General features: G+C 41.3%; 3 protein-coding genes across 3 annotated transcripts in view; all 3 read right to left on the reverse strand.

Annotated features, from left to right (window-relative positions):
• Nucleotides 1–1,429: 1,429 nt before the first annotated feature.
• Nucleotides 1,430–12,164, reverse strand: rbm24a (RNA binding motif protein 24a). The gene is made up of 4 exons (XM_079654710.1): nucleotides 11,723–12,164; nucleotides 10,444–10,567; nucleotides 10,028–10,082; nucleotides 1,430–4,400 (listed from the first exon to the last, which is right to left on the reverse strand). Exons 1-4 carry the CDS (start codon nucleotides 11,888–11,890, stop codon nucleotides 4,049–4,051), a joined length of 699 nt encoding a protein of 232 aa, XP_079510836.1. The 5' UTR covers nucleotides 11,891–12,164; the 3' UTR covers nucleotides 1,430–4,048.
• Nucleotides 12,165–14,479: 2,315 nt separating this feature from the next.
• Nucleotides 14,480–18,935, reverse strand: stmnd1 (stathmin domain containing 1). The gene is made up of 5 exons (XM_079655255.1): nucleotides 18,703–18,935; nucleotides 16,597–16,780; nucleotides 16,349–16,476; nucleotides 15,787–15,924; nucleotides 14,480–15,488 (listed from the first exon to the last, which is right to left on the reverse strand). Exons 1-5 carry the CDS (start codon nucleotides 18,769–18,771, stop codon nucleotides 15,051–15,053), a joined length of 957 nt encoding a protein of 318 aa, XP_079511381.1. The 5' UTR covers nucleotides 18,772–18,935; the 3' UTR covers nucleotides 14,480–15,050.
• Nucleotides 18,936–19,984: 1,049 nt separating this feature from the next.
• LOC307020957 (tektin-B1-like) overlaps nucleotides 19,985–22,548 on the reverse strand; it is a 3,317-nt gene continuing 753 nt past the window's right edge. The window contains exons 3-8 of the mRNA XM_079652654.1: nucleotides 22,173–22,298; nucleotides 21,142–21,600; nucleotides 20,775–20,882; nucleotides 20,536–20,679; nucleotides 20,369–20,448; nucleotides 19,985–20,218 (exon numbers count right to left, since the gene is read on the reverse strand). Of these exons, the coding sequence (XP_079508780.1) occupies nucleotides 20,020–20,218; nucleotides 20,369–20,448; nucleotides 20,536–20,679; nucleotides 20,775–20,882; nucleotides 21,142–21,600; nucleotides 22,173–22,298 (1,116 nt within the window). The 3' untranslated portion in view covers nucleotides 19,985–20,019. The remainder of the gene's footprint in view (nucleotides 20,219–20,368; nucleotides 20,449–20,535; nucleotides 20,680–20,774; nucleotides 20,883–21,141; nucleotides 21,601–22,172; nucleotides 22,299–22,548) is intronic.

Below are 22,548 nucleotides of genomic sequence, written 5' to 3' on the forward strand. Positions count from 1 at the left end.
TGAATTTACAGGGAAGTCTTCATCATCTTCATCCAGTGAAGTCGAGCCAAGGTTTGACACCTAAATTTGGTTTTAAAATCTCCCCTTAAATGCAATATTATATTAGTTCCCAAGCCGGTTTTATATTCTGGATAAATTAGAGCCTAAATTAGAGTGAACAGGTGGACTGCATTTAAAAAAATAATTTATAGCAGACATTTTGAATTTTCTTTCAAAAGCACAGGTGAAAGTAATAACAGTTATAGCTGCATTCCACTTGCCAGTATGCACCACATGTCCTGGTTTGGTGCAAGTTGGCTCTCTGGGACACTTAGGGAAAGTCATGCGGTTATTAAATTCACCTGTGCTTTATGATATGTCAAAATGTCCACAGTTTTAATTTCCAAGATCAACCAGGTTCAAAGGAGTACTCAACTGATTTATGATTGCAAGTTCTGTGATTATGGATTGCAATGTAAAGAAAATGGCCCGTGGGTGCAGCAGAGGCCAATATTTTTTTGACTCAAAGAAACAAGTAGCATATTGTAAAGAACTTTACATTTCAACTTTACATTTTTTGTCCTTGAAAGGCAATTGGTTTTTGCAGCAAGACAAGACAATAAAATGTCAATACAATTATTTTTTACTGTATGGGCGCATAGATGAATGCAACAGTGTGAACAGTGCTTCACTTCATAAAGACAGTATTTTGACTCGGACCACTAACACAAAGATTATTCCGCTTGCAACTTTTTTTTAAAAATCGCTCTCTATCCAAAATGCATAATGGACATTCAGTAGTTTGAAATCCTTTCATAAACAGCAGATGAATAACATATCCATCTCTAAACCCTAAAATGTTGACTATGTGGGATGATAAACGTTAGTTCAATGCTGGAAATACATAATTTATAAAGGTATGATATACAGTGAGACCAAGAATTAAGATATTTCAGAGCTTCTTAATTTCTCAATGAGGCTTTTGGGTAGGCTCAACATTACATTTGTAATTAAACCCAAAGTTTGTTTTAAAACTGATACAACTTCTGATTATTCTTATTATTGGTGTATAACAGACAGGTAATGCTTTTAATCTGACTATTTACTATTCGTTAACAAATACTCTAGTTACAAGGTATAAATAAAAGATAGTTAGAACGTAGGGCTGACTTTAGTAAACTGATCCTGGGTGCCACGTCAAAGTCTTATCAAAACTTCATCACAGCTCTGCATCATCAGTTAAATAAAGTAACAGCTTTCATTGTTATCATGGTGTCAGATGCTCTGATAGCACCTGTTTTTTACCCATAAGGCTTTGTTGTGACCATGGTGTGCCATGATCACCCAACTATAGTTTTAGGTTTCACCAAGGCCCAAAATACTCCCTGGAGCCGAGTGGCAGAGACACAGCAGCATGTTCTTAATAACATGACTTATTGATTAGAGGATGAATCATTCATAGTCTTTAGACTTTATTACGTGTCAGAGGTATCCACACTTTGGGTGTGACTGAGAGTGTTTCAAATTACGTCTTCTCAAAATGGTTTCCCAGTGACGGGGAGCGGAGCAGTTTATCACCTCACAGATGTTGCTCAGAGAAAGACTTACAGCTCAAGACAGACAATCTCAATTATTTTATATTGAACATATGGCACAAAGGCAATACATTCATTATGCTCATGAGGGTGTGTAAGGCAGACTGAAAGGCTACATTGGAGGAGGATCACACAAATGTAAAATATCAAACACTTCCCGCACAAAAACATCATATTCATTGAAATAGCCTGTCATGCGAGATGAAATGCACTCTTCATGAAAATAAATCACCAAGCTTTTTAAATATAGATCATTTTATTCCAATTTTAAGTAAATGGTGTTGAAATTCTGCAGTGAAGGTATTAATATCAACATGACCTTTGCATTTAAATACACTTTACATGCCTTCATCCAGTGACAATGAGAAGCATCCTAAAAAAGTTTTTTTGTCATTTATTTTTCATATTTCCCTTGTAAGAAATAGTTCAAGTATAAAAATTCCCGACAGTGTAAAATAGCTCATCTGATGAATATTAAGCAAAAGAAGCACAGCTAATGAACCCTTGACAACGACTATACATTCTAGTGGAGAAAGCAGCATTTTCGCTTGTTTTTTGTGAAAGTTATTATTATTTATTCCTCTCATCTAAACACAGAAGAGTACAATCTCCATGCAAACAGGCCTGCATTTAAATAAAGTTCCTTCCCTACAAAAAGGCATTAAGCTAATGTCATGTTCTAAAGAATCAAAAAGATTAAAAAAATAAAAGTACAGTGCACATAACAGTATCTTAAATAACTCCTACATTGACATTTTTGGTTGAGTATGTTAATAATAATTATAATAATATTACTAAAACTAATCAATAACTTATATATGCCTTGAGATGAGTACATAATATTAATAATACAGTACCGCCACTAAGTCTCTACTCTTAGAGCGTCAACATCGTCAACCCTCAAAAATAAATATCTTAAATAGTAGATTTATCTTTTTTTGTGTGTGTTTTTCCTCTTAAATAGCAGTAAAAATGTAAGGCACACAGACCGACATAACGTCAAAGATTCCTCTTCACCCCACCTGGTGATCTTGACAGACATGAGGCAGGCCAGTTGTCGAGTAGCTTTGGTGAAAGTGTGTGTGAGTGTGTACCTGACACCAGACTACAGCAGCACAGAGGTGGAAGTGCTGACAGCTGCATGACTGAGGGGGGGTGGGGGGGGGGCTCTGCTGTGGGGCACTGCGTTGGGTGGAGGTTTGTGAAGTTGGTTCCCAAATGGGCCCAGCCGGGGATTAAAATGTGACAGCTCAACAAACGAGCACAAGTGATGCGTTCTTTCCAGAGTGATCCGTCTGTGTGGCGCTGGAGCGGCGCTGTCCTCCCCCACCACCAGCTGCTCTCTCTCTCTCCCTCTCTGTCTCTCTCCCTCTCTCTCTCTCTCTCCCTCCATCCCAGAGCCCGAGAGAAACACAACTGTGCTGCCTTTGTCTTTGACTGCTATGTGTGCAACTCTGGATGCATGTGTCTGTGTACGTGTGAGTGAAACCTGTGGAAAAGCGACAGGTTTAGTGTTTCTCATTGTCTGAAGCCGTTTTCAACCTCCCTCCTGTTGTCAGTGCGTTTGCTTTGTTTGCCAAGTCCCCCTTTAGTCCAAGAATCAAGTCAGAGTTGATGACATTTTCAGTTTTTTTGTTGCTTTTCTTTGTTTTTTTGTCTCCTGGTGATTTGTTTGCTTAGCATAGGTCAAGAGGTCGAGACACAGAGTAAAAAAAAGGGACATTCAGCATCAGGAAGATAAAAAGGTAGTTCATCAAATAAGTGTGACACAATAAGTTAGGACTCCTCGACTTCCTGACAGAGGTCACATTATAATAGCTAACATGTTGGAAACTGTTCCATTTCCCTGATTATCAGAAAATATTAACTCCTAAAAATGCACTTGATATGACAAAAAGAACAAGAAGAGCCCCCAATGTGTAATAATAACAATAATAAATATATATGTTATGAGGGCATAAAATAACCGAAAACACTTGTGGTAAAACCACAAATGAAAAATAATAGACCTAAACTAACATTAAAGACAGCAATAGGACTTGAAGGCAGTTCAACACCTATACCAACCACAGGGATTAGTTCCTGCTTCTCTTCTATAAATAAGTACTCTACTACAATGATAATAGTAATGATAATAGTAATAACAACAACAATAATAGTAAATCACTTTCCATTATGTGTTCTGCAACTTTTTTTTCATTTTCTCGTTTTTTGGTTGAAGCACAGCAAGTTGGAAGGTTACTGTAAAAGGTTCCCACCTCACCATCATCATCATCACTACCACCACCATCATCACCACCACCATCATAACCTTTTTAAAGCAACTCTGCCTACGAGTCGCTGACACGCCCGCCCTTAAGGCGGGCGCCCGCCCTTAAGGCCCTCTTCCTTTTCCTTCGCCGCTCCTCCTGACCAATCAGCTGTGGTCGGGGGCGGGGCTCCTCGCTCTGCATGTCCAGTGGTTGCAGTAGCTGCTATTGCATGCGGTCGGCTTGCAGCTGCTGAGGCTGGTACTGCCCGAAGGCGGCGGCAACAGCGGCGGCTGAGCCCGGGGCGGCGGTGGCCAGAGGCTGCTGGACTGCGTAGCCGTACCCCGCGGTAGTCATGTAGCCTGCGGCGGCGGGGGAGGCGGCGTAGGGATACTGCTCATATGCAGCGGCTGCAGCAGCACTGGCTGCGGCGGCAGAATACTGAGCGTAGGCCGCTCCAGTGTAGTCGATGTAGGGGGAGGAAGCGTTGGAAGGTGCATTGGCTGTAGGCTGCACATGAGGGATGACCATACTAGGCTGTACGAAGGCCTGAGGGTACATATAGTGAGCCGGGATGCTGTGAAACAAACACACATATGAAAGGTTAGATTGATTCACACAGAGTTGATTGCACCTACCCTAAAACCCAAACCCAACTCCATCACACTGCGGCCAAGCGCCCGCCCACCACCCAGCCCCAGTCCAATCCACCAGTCAAGAACACCAAGGAAACGCCTGCTAGTAGGGATTAGAACAATATAGGGTTGCCAAAATAGAAATTTCTCTGTGAAAAGAAGACTTTAAGGTGAGGAAAACTGTGGCTCACTCAGAAACTCAAAGAGTGGTATGATTACATTTAGAGGTCATTAGGAAAAGGTTTTTTATATTTCTTGTTTGGTCAGTGTTTAGTTTGTGAAGGCAGAGCTACAGAGAAGCAGGGGGAGGTGAGATGAAAAGGAGAAGAAAGAAAAAAAGTTTGAGATCTGTAACCTGCAGCTCGGTTGTCCGTCACATGTGGATTTGGCTCTGAGGCCGTCCCCCTGCCCTCTGGAGGGGGGGGGGGAGGCTTACAGTGTCGGGGGCGGGGGTGCGGACAGAGGAGATGAGCCCAGGGAAGCATTGTGAAAATGTCACTGCCACTTTGACAGCTGGACAGTTTTCAAAAAGGGACGCTGCTGGCCATTTCCCCCTCTGTCGGGACAAAGAGCCGGGGAGGCTGCAGGGGGAGCCGGGACTAGGCTCCGCACCCAGAGGGATGTTTCGATTAAATAAACAATTATGAACAATGAGCACATTCTGTCCTCCATGACATAGCCTTATCCCACCCCCCATACTCTATAAGGCCTGGAAACTCAGTTGGACAGCGAGCATGAGGGGAGCTTTGGAAATGTACACTAATGGATCAGAGAAGTCTCGACTCTTGGCTGTAGGTGGATTAATGTGATTTTCAGTTTGTGGTGACCTGGAAAACAACCCTCCCCTTCCCCTTTAGAGTCAAATTCAATTTCCCTTTAATTCAAATTAAATGAGAAGCATCAGGCTGGACAGAAACACATTTGAGATGTGTTTCTCGATATGTGAGTTTAAAAGAAGATGGATCAAAACATCTGTTGAAAGAAAGTCCAAGATAACCAAATATAATCAGTCGAGTCTGCATAAATGAACTTCAGGTGGAAAGAAGGCAAGGAGGTGCAGAAAATGTTAAAGGTGGAAAGGCAGGATCTATCGTGGCAACCCTATTGTGAGCACTCCATTATCCAATCCAACCCAAAACAGTGCACCAGGAGAAGAACAGGAAAAACAAAACAACAGCAAGGCGTCAGAGAGGAAGAAATATGTAAAAACAGTCCACCTCCACTAGACCGATTACAGACACAACGACAAGGGCACTGCACAATCACTCCACGGAAAGACACAGAAGGAAAAGGGAGGAATAAACTGAGTAAATGGGTATGTAGTGGTTTGGTGTGTCTGTCAGTAAAGGTCAAAGATCAACATAAGCACATAGATTGGACCCAATATTGGACCGATTAACTTTAAAGGCCAGTCACAAAGTAATTGCATTGAAAGGTTTACTGTTTTTTTCAGAATATCTCCAATTTGAAAAGCCTCCGAAAAAACATTTGAATCATCAAACCCTCCTTTGAAATCACACTAATGAAACTCCCCAGGTTTCCAGGAGGATTTCTTAAACTAGGGACACAATCGAACTCCTAATCCTCACACAGAGGGACATTTCCTGCCTATTATCTGAAGTCAAAAGTGAAATCAGTGAATTCCCCCCCCCAGCAGAAAGGGAGGAAGCTCTTTATACTGGAGGTAGATGAGACACTGTCTGAAGGGCCATTAGCCAATATGCATAAAAAGCTAACATTAGCCTGATTGGAGAAACACCAATACACATAGCAACAGCAACTCTAATGAATACGCAAACACTGTCACATGACTCTGTCTGGGTTTTCTCACACAAAATCCATGCACAGGTTTAACACAACTACTTACACGATGAGAACCCTTAAACTTTATATACAAATCAGATTTAATGTGGTTGACCGCCGATGGACTGTGAGGATCATTCAAATGTCAGGTTCTGGTATTTAATTTATGCTGTGCTTGCAGATCTGTCACTTTGTAATCATTTTTGTTTAACCATCTATTTTATTACCTTATTTAGTAGGTAGCTAATTAGTTGATTTAATCCACATGTCTGTAAAGCTGAGTTAGGGTAAATACTGCAATAATACCAGTTTAGATTTTTTACCAGACATGTACAATCTGAAACAGACAAGTTGATGAAATAATCTTAGTCAATTTAGACCAAAACCAACAATTTATCCAATGATCAACTAACAGGGGCTATCATAGAAGAGCCTATAGACCGCTGGTCATTTATTCTAGAGGCTGGAGACTACATTGGCCATTACTATGAATTGCATTGTGGGTAATGTAGCAGCCTGGTTTAAAAACAAAATAAAAACGAGTGGAATAAAACATATATTACTTGTTCTACTGCACTAATTGTTATACTGTTGATTAGACTGTCTGCTTAAACTTTGAACCCTTCAGTGTTACTCATACTCATCTCTACTGCTCTCAAAATGCATCTACTAACTCAGCACATTTTTGGATTGTATCTCTGCTGTCTCTAATCCTACACTACTGCTGTATCTATGGGATGTTCTGGTATTCTAAGAGACATAAACAAGTACACACACTTAGCATAAGCAGAGGTTTTGCTCATGGGAAGCAAAGCTCTGGCTGACCCATCTAATGGGCCCAACTCATAACAAATACCCACGTTTTCCAGGCAGTAGTCCTGAAGTAAGGAAGTATATGGCTGCTTTGTTATGCTGGTGGATATGGGGTTACGACTTCTGTGTGTGTTTGTGTCTTTACTGGAATGTCATGTTCACACAACCCAGCTGTCATTAAAGCTCAAGGCTAAATAAAGGATCTCTGCCATCGTGCATGGTGTCTGCAGAGGGCGGGTGAAATGTACACTGAGGTGAGAGGATCTAATGTGTGTGATTTTGCACTATGAAAGTGTTGGAGGTCTGCAGCACACACACCTGTCTCGCTTCGACAGAGTTAGACTTTTGATATTATCACTGAGACAGATGGACCTGGTGTCTAGTTTCTCTTCACAAGTGCAGCCAGACTTGAGTCATAATCCACACTTAGAAAGCTACTTGGATCATACATTGAGAGAGTTTTGTAAGAGCAGAAACGCACCTTTTGTTCTTTTAGTTTATTAGCAGTTTGAGGATGTGAGACAGACAGCGATTAGCTACAGCTAGCAATTATCTGCTTGTGTCATATTTTCTTACAGTTAGTCTTTTAGAAGCATTATTTACCATTTCTTTATTATTTACTATATTATTTATTATTTGTATTTATTAGGCATATTTTTACTTTTTAGCAATATGATGTCTTTGAATATTTCTATTTTAGAAGATGTGTGTATAAAATGGAAGATGTTTGTATTTTAAAAACTAAATCCGGCAAAGATTACATTTTGAGGGTGCAGTTTATTGGGATGGGAACTTTGTAGCTGACTTTGTAGTTTTCTCCACTTTAATCAATCTGTCTCTAAAATGTGACCTTACATATTGATTTGCATTCTTATTTTGAACCAAGTCAATACTTTGTTTTAGCAAATAACTCCCTTACATTTGTTCAGAGCGTTTGCACTATTGTGACAGAGAGACAGAGGCTTCTGGTTCAACCTGATTGTATGTGCATATGGAAAATTAAGCACAATAATGTGTCCCCAAAAACACCCGACCTGGCCCTATTTGAGTGGCCCCCTGCATTGCTATTACATGACAGAGAGAGATGGTCCCTAACCAGACCCCCCCAACACACACACACACACACACACACACACACACACACACACACACACACACACACACACACACACACACACACACACACACACACACACACACACACACACACACACACACACAGACAGAGCTTCATGCGACTGCAGCGTCAGCATTCAGGGCTTTGTGTGACACAATGGGTGCGCTTGTTTTCCTTAACACCACCAGCCCATGTGACGAAAGCTCACTCCGGTAGAATGAGGGAGCGAGAGAGATTTGTTTGTGTCACAGTGGAGACTTTGGGACTATGTGGACGGACAAAGACACACACTCGTACAAACACAATAAGAGCACATACTCCAACGCAACCACACATGTACACACATAAATACACATATTACTATGACAAGAGCTCACATAATAACTGTTTTCATTCCCAAGACATCCACATTTCTGATGGTGCTACGGTACCACAAGTCTTGTATGTGTGGTGGAGAGAATAGAAAAGACAAAGAGATACAGAGACAGGAAGGAAAACAAAAGAGTTGTAATGAATTGGCCAGCAGTAATAAAAAGGAGACAGTTTCATAGGGGACTTGTTGCTGCTGCTACGTTGTGTTAATGTGAGAAACTGCTAGTTACACCAGGAAGATGCTAAAGTCACACACAAGCAGTGATGGGTTTGGTTATTTTGGGGGGAAATATGTGAGGTATGGGAGTAAGGAGGTGTTTAGGGAGAGCAATTAAAAAACACACAGAAAATTCACCACTCACTCCAACAAGACAGCCAGAAGAACACATTAAACATCCAGTTAAACAAAACAGGTCAACCACAAGCTAAAAGCAAAAAAAAACGTTAATCATCCTTGGCAAAGATAACACGCTTCCACAAAACAAGGAAAAAGATCACCCCAAAATCAATTCAGCTCCTTTTTTGTTTTCATTAAAGTGAGAAAGCACACGGTTTAGCTAACAACACCACTTCATAACCGCACACAAAGCTCTAAGTTCTATTCAAATAAAAAAGAAAATCAGGTCAAAACCCACATACATGCAACTATAATCACCATTTTGAGAGCTTTTTTGTGTGTTTGAGTCTAGAGGTAATTCCTTTCTCTGATCTGTGATTATTGCAGAACTATTCCACAAACCAGCACAGTTAGCTTAACCGAGAGTGAGCCTGTCGGACCAGAGAAAGATAGATAACATTGAGTCAGGCTGGAAGCTTCCATCATTGTCCACTCAGCAAACACACACACACACACACACACACACACACACACACACACACACACACACACACACACACACACACACACACACACACACACACACACACACACACACACACACACACACACACACACACACACACACACACACACACACACACACACACACACACACAGGAGGCCGATGGGATGATATCATATCAGCTCTCCCATGCACACATGCACACATGCACATGCACACATGCACATGTACACACACAGACACACACACAGACACACACACACACACACACACACACACACACACACACACACACACACACACACACACACACACACACACACACACACACACACACACACACACACACACACACACACACGTTCAACAGGCCAACCTAGAAAAGGCAGTTTGACTGGCTGTTTAGTGGACAGTGACAAAGGTTCAACATCTTGTCCACCTAAAATTATCAGCTGTTAAATATTTTGGGGGGAAAAAGATGAAAGTATAAAAAACAGACTGATAGTAACAATCATCACACATTAAACTGAGAAAATGTCAAATTAAAACATGTTTGAATCATTTAGTACCTAAATATTCAATGTGTACAACCCTCTCAAATAAACGTAGACTCAGTACTTACCCATAAGGCCTTTGGATGAACGCAGGGTGAATTTGGGGAACACCAAAGGTAAAACCTGCAAAACAGAGAAAATACAAAAGACGACAGCATTAATCTCTTGAATAATTGGTTTAAAAAACATTGTCATAACATGTTCTAACATTGATTGCAAGTACCTTAAAAACAAACAACCCTGAGGAGGAACTAAAAAAGGACTCACTTGATTTTGCCAATAAAACCAACATCTGATGCCTAATAAAATAATGTTCAACAAAGACATGCTGATTAAATGTTGGATTTACTGATCGGGGATATATGATATTTAGAGACTACATCTGCACATCTGACTGCACAGTTTTGAAGAAAGACACCCCAATCCTGCGGCTTTTGAGGATGTTTCTTTTGTGCTTTAATGCTCCTCATTTGTCTGTCCTTACCTTGCTGCATCACCCGAGGCTTGGCCCCCAGGTAGGCCAGGTTGACGTTGGCCTTCCTGCCGTCAATGATGGGGTTGGGGTCCTTACAGGCCCGGTCTGCAGCCGAGCGGTCCGCCATCGTCACCTGACGGAGCAGTCAAAAACACAGAGCATGAGAAAGATGAGGAGAATTCAAAGCTGTGTGTAATTTGCTTCATTTTCCTACTGATTGAGCAAAAGCTATAACGACAACATCTCTTTGTGTGTGCATGCCTTTCTGTGTATTTCTCTGGTCATTACTAACAGTAGCAAGTATTTGGCAGCACACACTTCCCTGTACTTCATATGTATGTGTTAAAACTATCAACAGCGTAAAGGAGCCAGGATGGTGGGCTGACTGAACATGGCTCCCTTACTGCTCTCATTACAGACTCTATTGCTCTGCTCACAGCCCCAATAGCCGGCATCTGGATTTTAATTATTTGTATCATGTTTTCATTGTAAAGCACTGTTTTTGAAAGCTGCTCTGCTAATACGGTATAAATATGGTAATGCTACAACAGTAAAGAGGAAATGTGGGGAAAGTTTGAGATAATACATCTCAGTTGAACATAGTAAGGTTAGTTTCTTCATACAATAGATATTTGTGCATATCAAGAGTGACTGTGCAACTTGGTGCATCCTCTTGAATATGAGCCAAACTTCAAATAGATTACTTTATAGTCTTTAAAGAGGCCAAATAAGGTTAAGGGTAGATACCTCCTGGCAGCCTTTAACATATATGTTTTAGCATCTGTTAAACATAAATGTATACATGAATGAACTAAAACATAGGTATTTTGAAAGACTGTCTGAGTTAGCAGTTTAACATTGCGTCTGAATGTGTTTTGTCTATCGGTTTTTATGACAAGGGGGGAGTCAAATATGTTTGTTTTAAACAGATTTGAGATGATGAAACAGTGTCACGGTGTCAGCAAACTTAAAAACATCATCATGAGGTTTTTCCTCAGCCCACCAGAGCTGTCAGTGTGGGAGCAGCTCACTTTAAAAACGTGCCAGGGCGCATACCAACGCGCAACAAGTCGGTGGTGCAAGATTGCAACTGACGACTTTAGGCACTGTTATCACAACATAAATACCCCATGACTGCAGATAAGATAATGTTAGTCATGATGTTGTGACAGACAGAGACAGCCGCGCACGCGTAAAGTCAGGACTTTTCCCACATGCGTAAAACTTTTTTTGTGTTCAGTTCAGTTTTAAAAGCGATATACTTGTTATTAAAAAGAGTGATACTTACGAATCCATATCCCCTGGACTTGCCGGTCTGCCGGTCCGTTATGACCACCGCTTCTTCAATCTCACCAAACACCTCAAAATATTTCCTGAGACTTGTATCCGTGGTGTGGTAGGGTAGACCCCCGACAAAAATCTTTGTGTAGGTCGTGTCCTTTTGCGTGGAGTGCATCGTTAGTGCAAATACAATAAATATTAGCAATATAAAAAAAGAAAAGTGCAATGTCTCCTTATCAGTTTGGATGAAGAGATAGAAAAGAGAGAACAGCTGGCTCTGTTACTTTTTTTCAGAAGAGAAAACACAACAAATTAAGCCTAGAGGTAGATGTATCTTCCGACAGTTAAGAGGAGAGTTATATGGAGCGGATTGTCCCACAGAGACCATCAGGTGTTTCCAGCTCTTCTTGGTAACTCTGCTGTCTAACTAAATAGGTTTGGGACCCATTCCTAAAAGCGCTGCTTCTAACTCCACCCAGCTCTCTGTCCATCTCTGCCCGCCCACAAGCGCGCAAACAGCTGGGAAACCTGCACAGCGTGAAACACTGGAGCTCATACACAAAAAAAGAGATCCCCCTACTAGAATCACGTTTATTAACCATCAGGGGCAAAAAAACCTGATTCCACTGATAATATGTTGGGGATAAAGAGAAGCAGGGGCTTAAAAAATAACTAATTGTTTAAAAAAGTGATTATTTGTGCGTCAGCCTTACACTGTCAATATGTGTTGATTTGGGGGTTTTACGGGGTAAAACGTAAAACCAGACTTGCACTTTTCCTTAGAAAAGTTCTATCTTGATTTTCAATAGACTTGCATTGATTAGCCCCCCTGAAAAAAACAGCTGGTTAGGGTCTTGACACAGCTCAGGGACAGACACATCACAGCAGCAAAAGCAGACAGACAGGTGCAGTTTAAGCACTTGTGGGGGATGGACAGAGTTTGCCAAGTTTATGTGCCAATGCAGACAGAAATAAGGCATATTGTGAAAAGTGTGACCTGAGTTTGAAAAGTGATATCAAACTTCTCTCAAGTGTTGTTTTTAATTGTTCCTTAACGATTTTGTCATAAAGTAATGAGCCTAACCCTTCAACAGGTTTAAATGTCCATATCATTAACTTAACACAAAGATCTAACAAATGAGGTCCCTATCAATATATATTTTGGGTAATGAAGCCGTTGTGCTGAATTAAGCTTTATATCATTTTTTTTTTAAACAAGGTGATCCCAATTTAATAGTTTAATAAAGTGAGACCTGTCTTCCAAACTGACAGATGCATCGTGCGTCATATGATTACGCACAACTGTATCACAATGGTAAAGGATCAAGTCAGAGATCTATTGAAAAGTCTCTGAACATCAATAATTAACATAACTTGTGAAGCATGGCCTCGGCTGGCTGCTGGATGGATCTTTGTTTAATTCAGCCCCAGTAATGTGAGAGTGAAGCCTGCTGTCTGTAAATCATTCATGGCGGCTCCGCTTCTGTGAGCAGCATATATCCTGCCTACATGTAACACTGTGAGTTGACACATTTGGGAACATTGTTGAGTGTCATCAATGTTCTTGTTTAAAAAAAATGTGTTCAATCCTGTACTGCTATTTAAAAAAAGTCACATGACTCAAGCCAATTTAAAATGTCAGGTAGAGACTGATGGGTATTTGTGTTAGTTTGTAAATACATGCTTTAATAAGGCCGTGTGATTATAATAAAAACTTCAATTATATATTTGTATATATTTAAAAGTTTGACTGTCACAAAGTGGACATCGCAGGACAGGTAGTCCACTTCACAAAGGAACGCAACCTGATAGATGTTCTTTCTGCGGTGTCTCTGTTCACCCACTATTTTATTCATGCAGGCACACGCGCTTTAAAGTCCGAGTGGAGTCGTGATAAAAGGGGGACCAGTGTCGAGTTTCCCAGGCTTAACAATGGGGATCCGGTCAGGTTGCGTCCAATTGTTGTTTTCTGTTCATGTGCAGCATGCTGACTAGTCGGAATCCTCCTATACCTTCACAATAACAGGCTGTGGGTCCACTGGAAGGGATCATTAGCCCGAGCAACAAGAACGTCTGATTGAAGGACCGGACACTATTGAAATTGCATGGAATTGTTTTTTTCTATAATAATATTATCATTCAGAAACCACTTTCAGTTTCGAGGGCCTAAATATATTCACAAATGCAGTATTTCTTGACACAAAATTCAAACTGTAAAATGTACGTGAACTACTGGCCTTGCGCGTGGGCGTGTCAAAATAGCTCAACAGTGCCACCTAGATTACAGACCCCATATGTACGATTGTTCTACATGTGGGTATAGGGAGATGACAAAAAAGTCTATTAGAGCCAGACCATAAACTCATGGGAAGTGGGCTGATTTTGAAGTATGCCCTGACCTAAATACTTAGATAACTATCTGTTTTTAATTTATCAAGAGAAAGGCTGCTGAAATTGTAACTTAATGCTTGTTATCCATTTGGCTGCAGCTACCAACTGTGAGGCAGAGTAAAGCATAAGGTCAAAGATCACTTAAACAGCTGAATAGGGCTTTCTACAGCTCGGACACACTAAGGTCGTACAGGAGAATACCTATAGACTTGTATACCACATTTTACTCAAATTCAAATTCAAACAAAAAAAGTGTTTTGAATTGGCCTATTCAACACCCCTCATCCTCTCAGAAAATAATAATCATAAAGTTAAAAATAAATTAGTGTCAACATTTTTAGGGATTTGCATATTCATAAACAACACATAGTAGGAACATTTCTATTATATAGACATATTTATTAATTAATAAAACATTCCCTTTACCCATTTTACTTCACATGTGGTCAAACGGTCAAACCTATGTTATTGATAAGCTGCAAACTGACTCCAGGCAGCTGTGAGACAACTTCAACTGAAACAGCGCCCTCCTGTGTCCAACAGAACAAGAACACCGTTCACATGGAAAATTAGACTTAACAATATGATACTTTACAACGAAATGTAAAACTAAAATATCCTATGAATAAATGCTGTATGTTGGCAAGACGTTTTGGTCATATTTACTAAAGCCTTCACTGAGGTAAATTATAAACCCTTATAATTCTTTGTGCATGCTTTTGGTCCAACGCAATTTCTGCAGTTCAGTGCTTTTACATTCACATTAGCTCGTCAATACAGCCTATCACAGCTTAATCACATATGAACTTCTTCTAATACAATATACACCCTATATATCTTTTTCATTACAACCTTTCGGCTATGCAAAAGGAATTATTTTGGCTTCCTCTCCTCTGTCTTTTATCTCTCTCAGTGCTGATTCTTGGCTCATTTTTTGTGATAAATTAAAATATCTCATCTTTGTCATCTACTTGTTGAAAGCTAGAATCGCTCTCCAGCTCCCCCGAGGCTGTGAGGAGGAGCTGATCCTTCTTCAGCTCCTCCACCTGGGTAAACTCCACCTCCTCCCCATCACCACTGACCCCTCGGTTATTTCCCCTCTCTCCCCCCTTCTCTCTCGCCCCCTCTTTTTTGTCTGCTCTACTTATTTCTTCTCTGCCGTCACCTGCATCCTCTCTCGCCCACTCTCCACCCTCGGCCGCCTCACGTGTGATCTGGCTGTGAGGCTGTGGAGCGAGAGGTTCAGGGGTGAGAGATGGGTGTAGCGGCTCCACAGGGGTGAGTGCTGCGTCCTCTTCCTCCTCTGTGATGAAGGTGTGTGCAGGACCCCGGACACGGGCCGACTTGGACCTCAAACGAGTCTTGATCTCGTCTTCTCTTAACTGAGAGAAAGAGGAGGTAGTGTGTGGGAGACAAAATAATAGGATCAACTCTCCATTTATCAGAGAGAGATAAAGATGAGGTGGTCAGGTACATCACACACACACACACACACACACACACACACACACACACACACACACACACACACACACACACACACACACACACACACACACACACACACACACACACACACACACACACACACACACACACACACACACACACACACACACACACACACACACACACACACACACACACACACACACACACAAACACACACACACACAGTACCTTGCGTCTTTCCTCAGCAAGTCTTATTTTCTCCTCAATCTCTTCTATGCTGGGGAGGTGTTGCGCCTTTTTGGCCCTCAGAGACTCCAGTCTGGCAGGTGGCCTCCGCATGACCCCTTCCCTGTCCTCAAGCTCAAGCTGGTATACACACACAAGCACACCCAGGAGATGGACACAGAGAGCAGACAATCACAATAAAGAAACTGAATGCATATCCACGAAAACATACTGACCTCACCTCCCTAGGATTATTGTTATATTAGTAACAGCAAGGCCTTTGCTGCTTTGACAAGTCAAAATGCATGTATTGAAAGAGAGCTATACCATACACTATATATTATGGGCTTTTCTATTTATATTAGTAAAACACTGACAGGGAACATGTTAGTGCTGAATAAATACTTTGAGAACATTGCGCCCAAATTATTAATGTACTTTTAATTAAGTAATGCTTTAAAAGCAGGACGAATACTTATAAGAGCACGGTGTGGTTTTAGTACATTTACAACTGCCTCTCAGTGATGTGTAATAGCCGGTTTGAGCAGTGTTAGCAGGAACCCACCATGATGCTGTAGGCCTCCCCCGCCCCGCTGCCCCTCTCTCCGCTCTGGCCTCCCTCCGGTATGATGCCTTGGTGCAGCAGCTCCTTCAGGATCTCACTGGACTTTGCACGCTCCTGCTGCAGTAAGACTGGGAGACGACAAAACACAAAACTGTAATGTTGTATGCCCTGAATTCTCTTTTTGACGTGACCCAGTGTGTTTTTTATCATAGACTGTATATATAAAGGTTTTTATTCAGCTGACCCACCATGTTGTGTTATAACGTCCACAACGCTTTCTCTGACACACTGAGATGTTAGAGGAGGGAGTTTTCTGGGCACGGCTCCAGGTAGCAGAGGGATGTCTCTGTTCTCCATCACCACCCCGCTGTCCGTCGTGCCCTTCGACACGGCCGAGTCCCCACGAACATCCACTTTACTTCTGGTCACATCCTGACAGCACAGACACGCAGTATCAACCCATGAATACATTTTTTATACCCTGCCCCCCCACTGTGTGGTATCACAGACATGATGTTGTCATGGTGGCGCCTGTGTGTGTGTTGACACATTGTCATGAACACAGTAGCTCAGGAGCATTAGAGTTTAAAATGAGTTCACAGTAACAGTGTATTCTGTGACTTTAACAACGCTGTGTATATATAATATTTATATGTAGTAAATAACCAATATAATATATAATGATATTTATGAACATTTAAATTGGCTGAATAACAAGCTACGGTTTTAATCTTTAAGTATTTAGCTTGGTATATTGCTGTAGTTTTAAGTGGCTTTTTAAGGGAACATAATTGTTAAAATGTTACCAGGAACAGGAACTCAATACATTGTCATTTTTAGGCTGGTGAGCGAGTCAAATTGAGCAGAGACTTTCGTACTTTACAAGCCAAAACATTGACATCTTAAATAGAGGACTTTTTAAAAATTGTAACATAGCATTTTTACACCGTGGTATTGCTAGTTTAAGTAAAAATATCTGAGTATTCTTTCCACCACTGCTCAGTAGTAGAAGTACCAGATGGGGAAAAAGATTACAATTTGAAGTCCTGCAATAAAAATGTTACCTCTATAGTAGATAAGTAATGGCATCTAATCCAATCCACTTTATTTCTATAGCACATATTAAATGAGGGCTTACCAAAGTGCTTCACAGCAAACATAACATTATAATAAAATATGAATAGATAAAAGGCACACATAACAAATACAAGGTACACAAAGGCTATGGACAGACAATAAAAGAATACAAATCGATAGCTCAAACTGACTCGAAAGCGAGGGAAAAGAGGTGGGTCTTTAGGCGGGACTTAAAAGTTTGGAGGGTGGGCGACAATTTGACATGGGGGGGGCAGGTCGTTCCAGAGCCATGGGGGCTACGTCTGAGAAGGCTCGGTCTCCACTGGTCTTTTTCTTGGTTTTAGGGACTACTAGCAGCAGCTAATCAGCCGACCTCAAAGCCCTTGAGGGGGGTGTACACCTTTAGGAGGTCGGACATGCACTGAGGGGGGCCAGCCCATTAAGCAATACAATCTTAAAATGAACTCTAAAATGGGCAGGAAGCCAGTGGAGGGAAGCCAGATTTGGTGTGATGTGCTCATGCTTGCGTGTTCCTGTAAGCAGCCGAGCCGCAGCGTTTTGTCAGCTGCAGGTGTGCCAGCGAGGTCTTGTTTAGGCCGGCATAAAGTGCATAGAAACAAAGGCATGAATTACACGCTCAAAGTCTAAAAAGGATCAAATCGGTTTAATTTTGGACAGGAGCCTCAGGTGAAATATAATGAAGCACCAAGTTATGCAGATTGGCCCATTTCAGAATAATGAATAATATGTTTTGATTATAATTATTGATGCATTAAGGTGTTTATCAGAGCTGGTAAAGGTGATTTTACTCTAGGTCTCACTAAAGTCTTAATTTAAGGACTGACTATGATATATTTTGTATCATTAATACAGATCTGCAAATAAACAAAAGGTATTAAATCAATGTTTTGGAGTAAAAGTACACGATTTACCTCTGAAGTATAGGTAGAACCTCAAAATTAAATTACAGTTTGAGTAAATCTACTTAGTTACTTGTTTACACCACTGGTAGTAGAGATTAACCAGTCCGGTCAGTGGCCTACCATGATTACCAATTGACAATATTTGGTCACTAAATTAAACGCCACACAGATTTCCGAGATTTCCTTTGTCCTCTAACGCCTCTTAACAATGTCTGACAAAACATATGAACTTTAGCTGACTTTTTCGGACACAGTTTAAGACTTTACACTTTTTTAAACTCCTCTCCGCAGTTTTAACTAAAGTTAACGAACTAAAAATGTAAGGAAAGCGTCGGTTAGTGGGACACAGCCTACCTTGTCTCCCTTCGCCACTTCCGGTCTCAACGGTCGCACCGCCGTTTTCGTGGAGCTGCAACATCCCATAATCACCTCAAAACAGAGATGTAAAATAAGTCCATAAAAGTAATAACTATTTTAATGACACTTCGGTGTGTTTTCTATCTGTGTATTGACCCGTGTGGCCTCGCATTCCTTCATACACACTGTCTCCATGGAAGCCGGCTCGTTGCTAAGGGCCGTTGCTACAATAAAATTAAATCTGACCCGGTTAAAGAGGTGACACCCAGGAGAAGCTGTGCGTGTCAGGGTGTCACCACTAAACACCGCCTTCACACATCTGATACTGCTGATCCTATTTATCAAATGTATTACTGTGGTGGCTTCAAGACTCCTCACAGGTCAATGTCAGCCACCAGGGCTGTATCCAGGATTTTTGAAATATTGCATTTGAAATCAAACTGAGTCATAGGCAACACCTGTCATCTTTGCCCAAACTCCGCCAAAATGTTTAATTCATCTGGTCTATGATATGCTGCAGGTTGTGTCTATAGGCTACTGTACTTTGATTATATGACAGCATGTTTGAACACAGAAATCTGCTGAGTCTTGTTGGCAGCATAAGAGGGCCCTTATGAAGAGAGTCTGAGAGAGGTCTTACAATTGCAAATAGAATATAGAACAATTCAATTAGAGTTAGTACATGTGAACATGTCAACAGCAAGATAAGAGAACTAACCACTGGTTATGTCATTTTTGTAAATAAAAAGGTTTTGTGGAGATAGAGTGATCCACATTTGTTTATGATTTGTCTCTATTGTATGTGATGTTTCTGTAATTTAAAAGCAAATAAAGACACATTCTTAAAAAACCCTGAACATCTACATTTTGTTGTTTATAATTTCAATTTGTCCTTGTTTTTTAATTTCTATCTGAGCATGAATTGGGCTGGTGATATACTGAATCATTTCTTTATTTGAGCCATTTACTAAAAGGTTTAAAAATATTAATACATTGAGTCCAAAGCTACTGGAACTGCCCTGGTGTTAACTGGTTTTATGTTATTTGATTAAAAAAAGTCATGTGTAAATAACCATGATGCCCTTTCTCGCATCCTTCTCCTAAATAAAGCTTTACATTATTTGGTTTCTGCGCTAAATCCACTGTCTTCTTGTTTTGGAAAATGCACCAAAAGCACAAAATCACCGGAAATCATTGGGGCCTCAAGGTGACGCACATATTGATTCTAAACAAGTCAAAGTAATACCGCTTACATTTTTATTTCTTTTTGTAACACTACATGGTAAAAAGACCACAGAGGTGCAGATGCAGGCTCTACTGGAGGTAGGAGAGCGCGCTGGAGCTGTCCGGGCTGAACCTGGGCTTGTTGGTCAGAATCACAGAGGTGTCGAGCGCAGGGAGGAAACTCTGGTGCAGTTTCTGGCATCTCTGCTCCACCTCCATGTTCCTACCATTTTTGGCCAGTTTGTCCTCCAGAATCATCAGATGCCTATGTGCAACCTCCAGGTCCCTCCTAAAAAATAAATGAATATTAGTGCATTCAGGATATTAGAAAGAAGTATGAAGACATATTTAAATATAGGACATGAGGGGACGGGCAACAAAGAAAGCTGGGTCAACTATTAGAAGTAAAAATGTGACTTTAGTGAATGGAAGGACTTACTGAGAGCGCCTCAGGATTGGACAAAGTCCAGCTGCCATACTTTCAAGGTCACGTTTCTCCAGTGTAAGGCTGAATAGGGGCTGGAACAGAGAGAAAGGGTTCAAGCCAAAGTATATATAAGATATTTAAGGCTTTCTTTGCTTCTGAATGCAATCTGTAACACTTACCTGGTCCAGGCAGAGCTCACGTCTGGGTCTCTGGTGTAGGATGTCCAGGCGGTGTGTGGCCCGGTGCAGCTTTGAGTCACAATTCTGGATCTGACAGGCTACTTTGTGACGGTCCGTAGTCAGATCAGAAATCTCATCTCTTATCTGGAGATAACAGAAAGCCAAACAAGAGTGAGTGAGCATTACAAAAAGCCAAGTACATTTATTCTGTGGATGGAAAATAAAGTAAGTAGACTGACCTGCTGCCTCTCCCAGATCAGAGTATCCTGGGCCCTGGTCAGGTCGTTGATCTGCTTTCTCTGAGAATCAACTGTGCAGCGGCGCTGGCGCTCTTGGGTATTTTTCAGCTTCAAGATTCAAATATAAACAATGTTTTAAGACATAAAAATGCAAGATGAAGAGCAAAGCTTTTAATTGACTTCCTTGAGGGCAAAAAAAAAAAAAACTTGAACGTAAACATTGAAGATGTTATCAGATAAAAAAAATAATAATGAGCTCATGGTGTATTGAAAGCAACTTTGAACAAGTCTTTAAGAGAGAGTTCATATTAAGCCCTAAACTATTGTATTCAGGTAAGTCCAAAGTCTTGGTCAGTTTTTTTCTTACATTGGCCAGTGTGAAGCGCAGGTTTCCCCTGAAGGAAGACGAGTCTTTGATCAGGTTATCAGCCGCCTGCCTCAGCTCCCTGCAGTGGGAAAGCCAATTGTCATAGCTCACGTAGTTTGGTTTGTAATGGGTGGCAGGGAAACTTGAGCTCAGGGCGTTGACGTCAGGGACAATGCATTTGGTGGTGAGCTTGATGGCTTCACCCTTGTCCCGAAAATCTGCCAGCAGCTGAGCGCGGATCCCCTTCAGAGAGCCCCGCTTCTCCAGCAGGAAGCAGATCTGTCTCTGGAGCGTTTCTCTAAACTCACTGGTCAGCTGCTCCTCATTCTTCAGCTCGGAGAGGACACGGCCCTGTCTCTGGCCCACTGAGCCCAGACTGTTGCTGATGGACACGCAGTCCCTCATGAGCTGACTGTACACCTGCTTCTCCTGGAGAACGCCCTCAGCCAAGTCTTTCATCTGGACACATGAAAGTAATGATCATTTAAAGCTCTCCTATTATACTGTTTTTCATCAATATATTATAGGTCTCAGATTGATACAAAACATGTCTCTGAAGTGTTTGGCTCCAAATACCAAACAGATCATGCATTGTGATTGTGGCATCCCATAATCCCCTCTGTTTCAGCCCTGTTTCAAAAGTGCTGATTCTCTTTCTGTTACTTTAGATGAAAATAAGGAGCCACTCCCCACGCCCCTCTGAGAGATATTTGGTTCAAAAGAACACAATGGTGCTCTATGGGGGGGGGGGGGGGGGGGGGGGGGTTATTGGCTAATAGTTACACAAGCCAAGAAATCGTTATGATATCACAAAGTGGCCAAAACCTGATCAGCTCATTTTCAGACAGGTTCTTTTTTCCTGAAACTTTCAGAATCTCTTTACACAGAGGGACATCAAAAAGGGAATTTTGCATGATAGGTGTCCTTTAACTCAAAGCGGAAACTGTCGTCAATGATTGAGATAGAGGGATTACTCTTAAACTCACTTTCCTTGTTTTGCAATATATATAAAAAGTCATTAGTGTGTGTACCTGCTCCACAGCAGTGATTTCTCGATCCACTCTCGCGATGCTTTCAGATATCTGGGCCCTCCACTGGCTGACCTCGGTGTGTCGAGAGCTGAGATGCCTCATTGTGCTACGAGTGGCAGATGGGATCTACAAAAAAGAAGAATACCATTTCTCTCTCATTTAGGGTGCAATTAGGGAATAGTTCCGAACAAACTCCTCCAGGGTTCCTCTTAGCACGTGTGATACCCGCTCAAATGGTGAAATGGACATCAGGTTTTCAAACCATAATACAATGTCAGGCGGATCTTCATCCAACCATTTCTGAAGTATAGTGAGGCTCGCAGCATTCAAAGCAATTCCAATGATATGTCTACGTTCATAATTTGAATCTAATCCG

The sequence above is a fragment of the Notothenia rossii genome, assembly GCF_949606895.1.
Source record: "Notothenia rossii genome assembly, chromosome: 10".
NCBI lineage: Eukaryota > Metazoa > Chordata > Actinopteri > Perciformes > Nototheniidae > Notothenia > Notothenia rossii.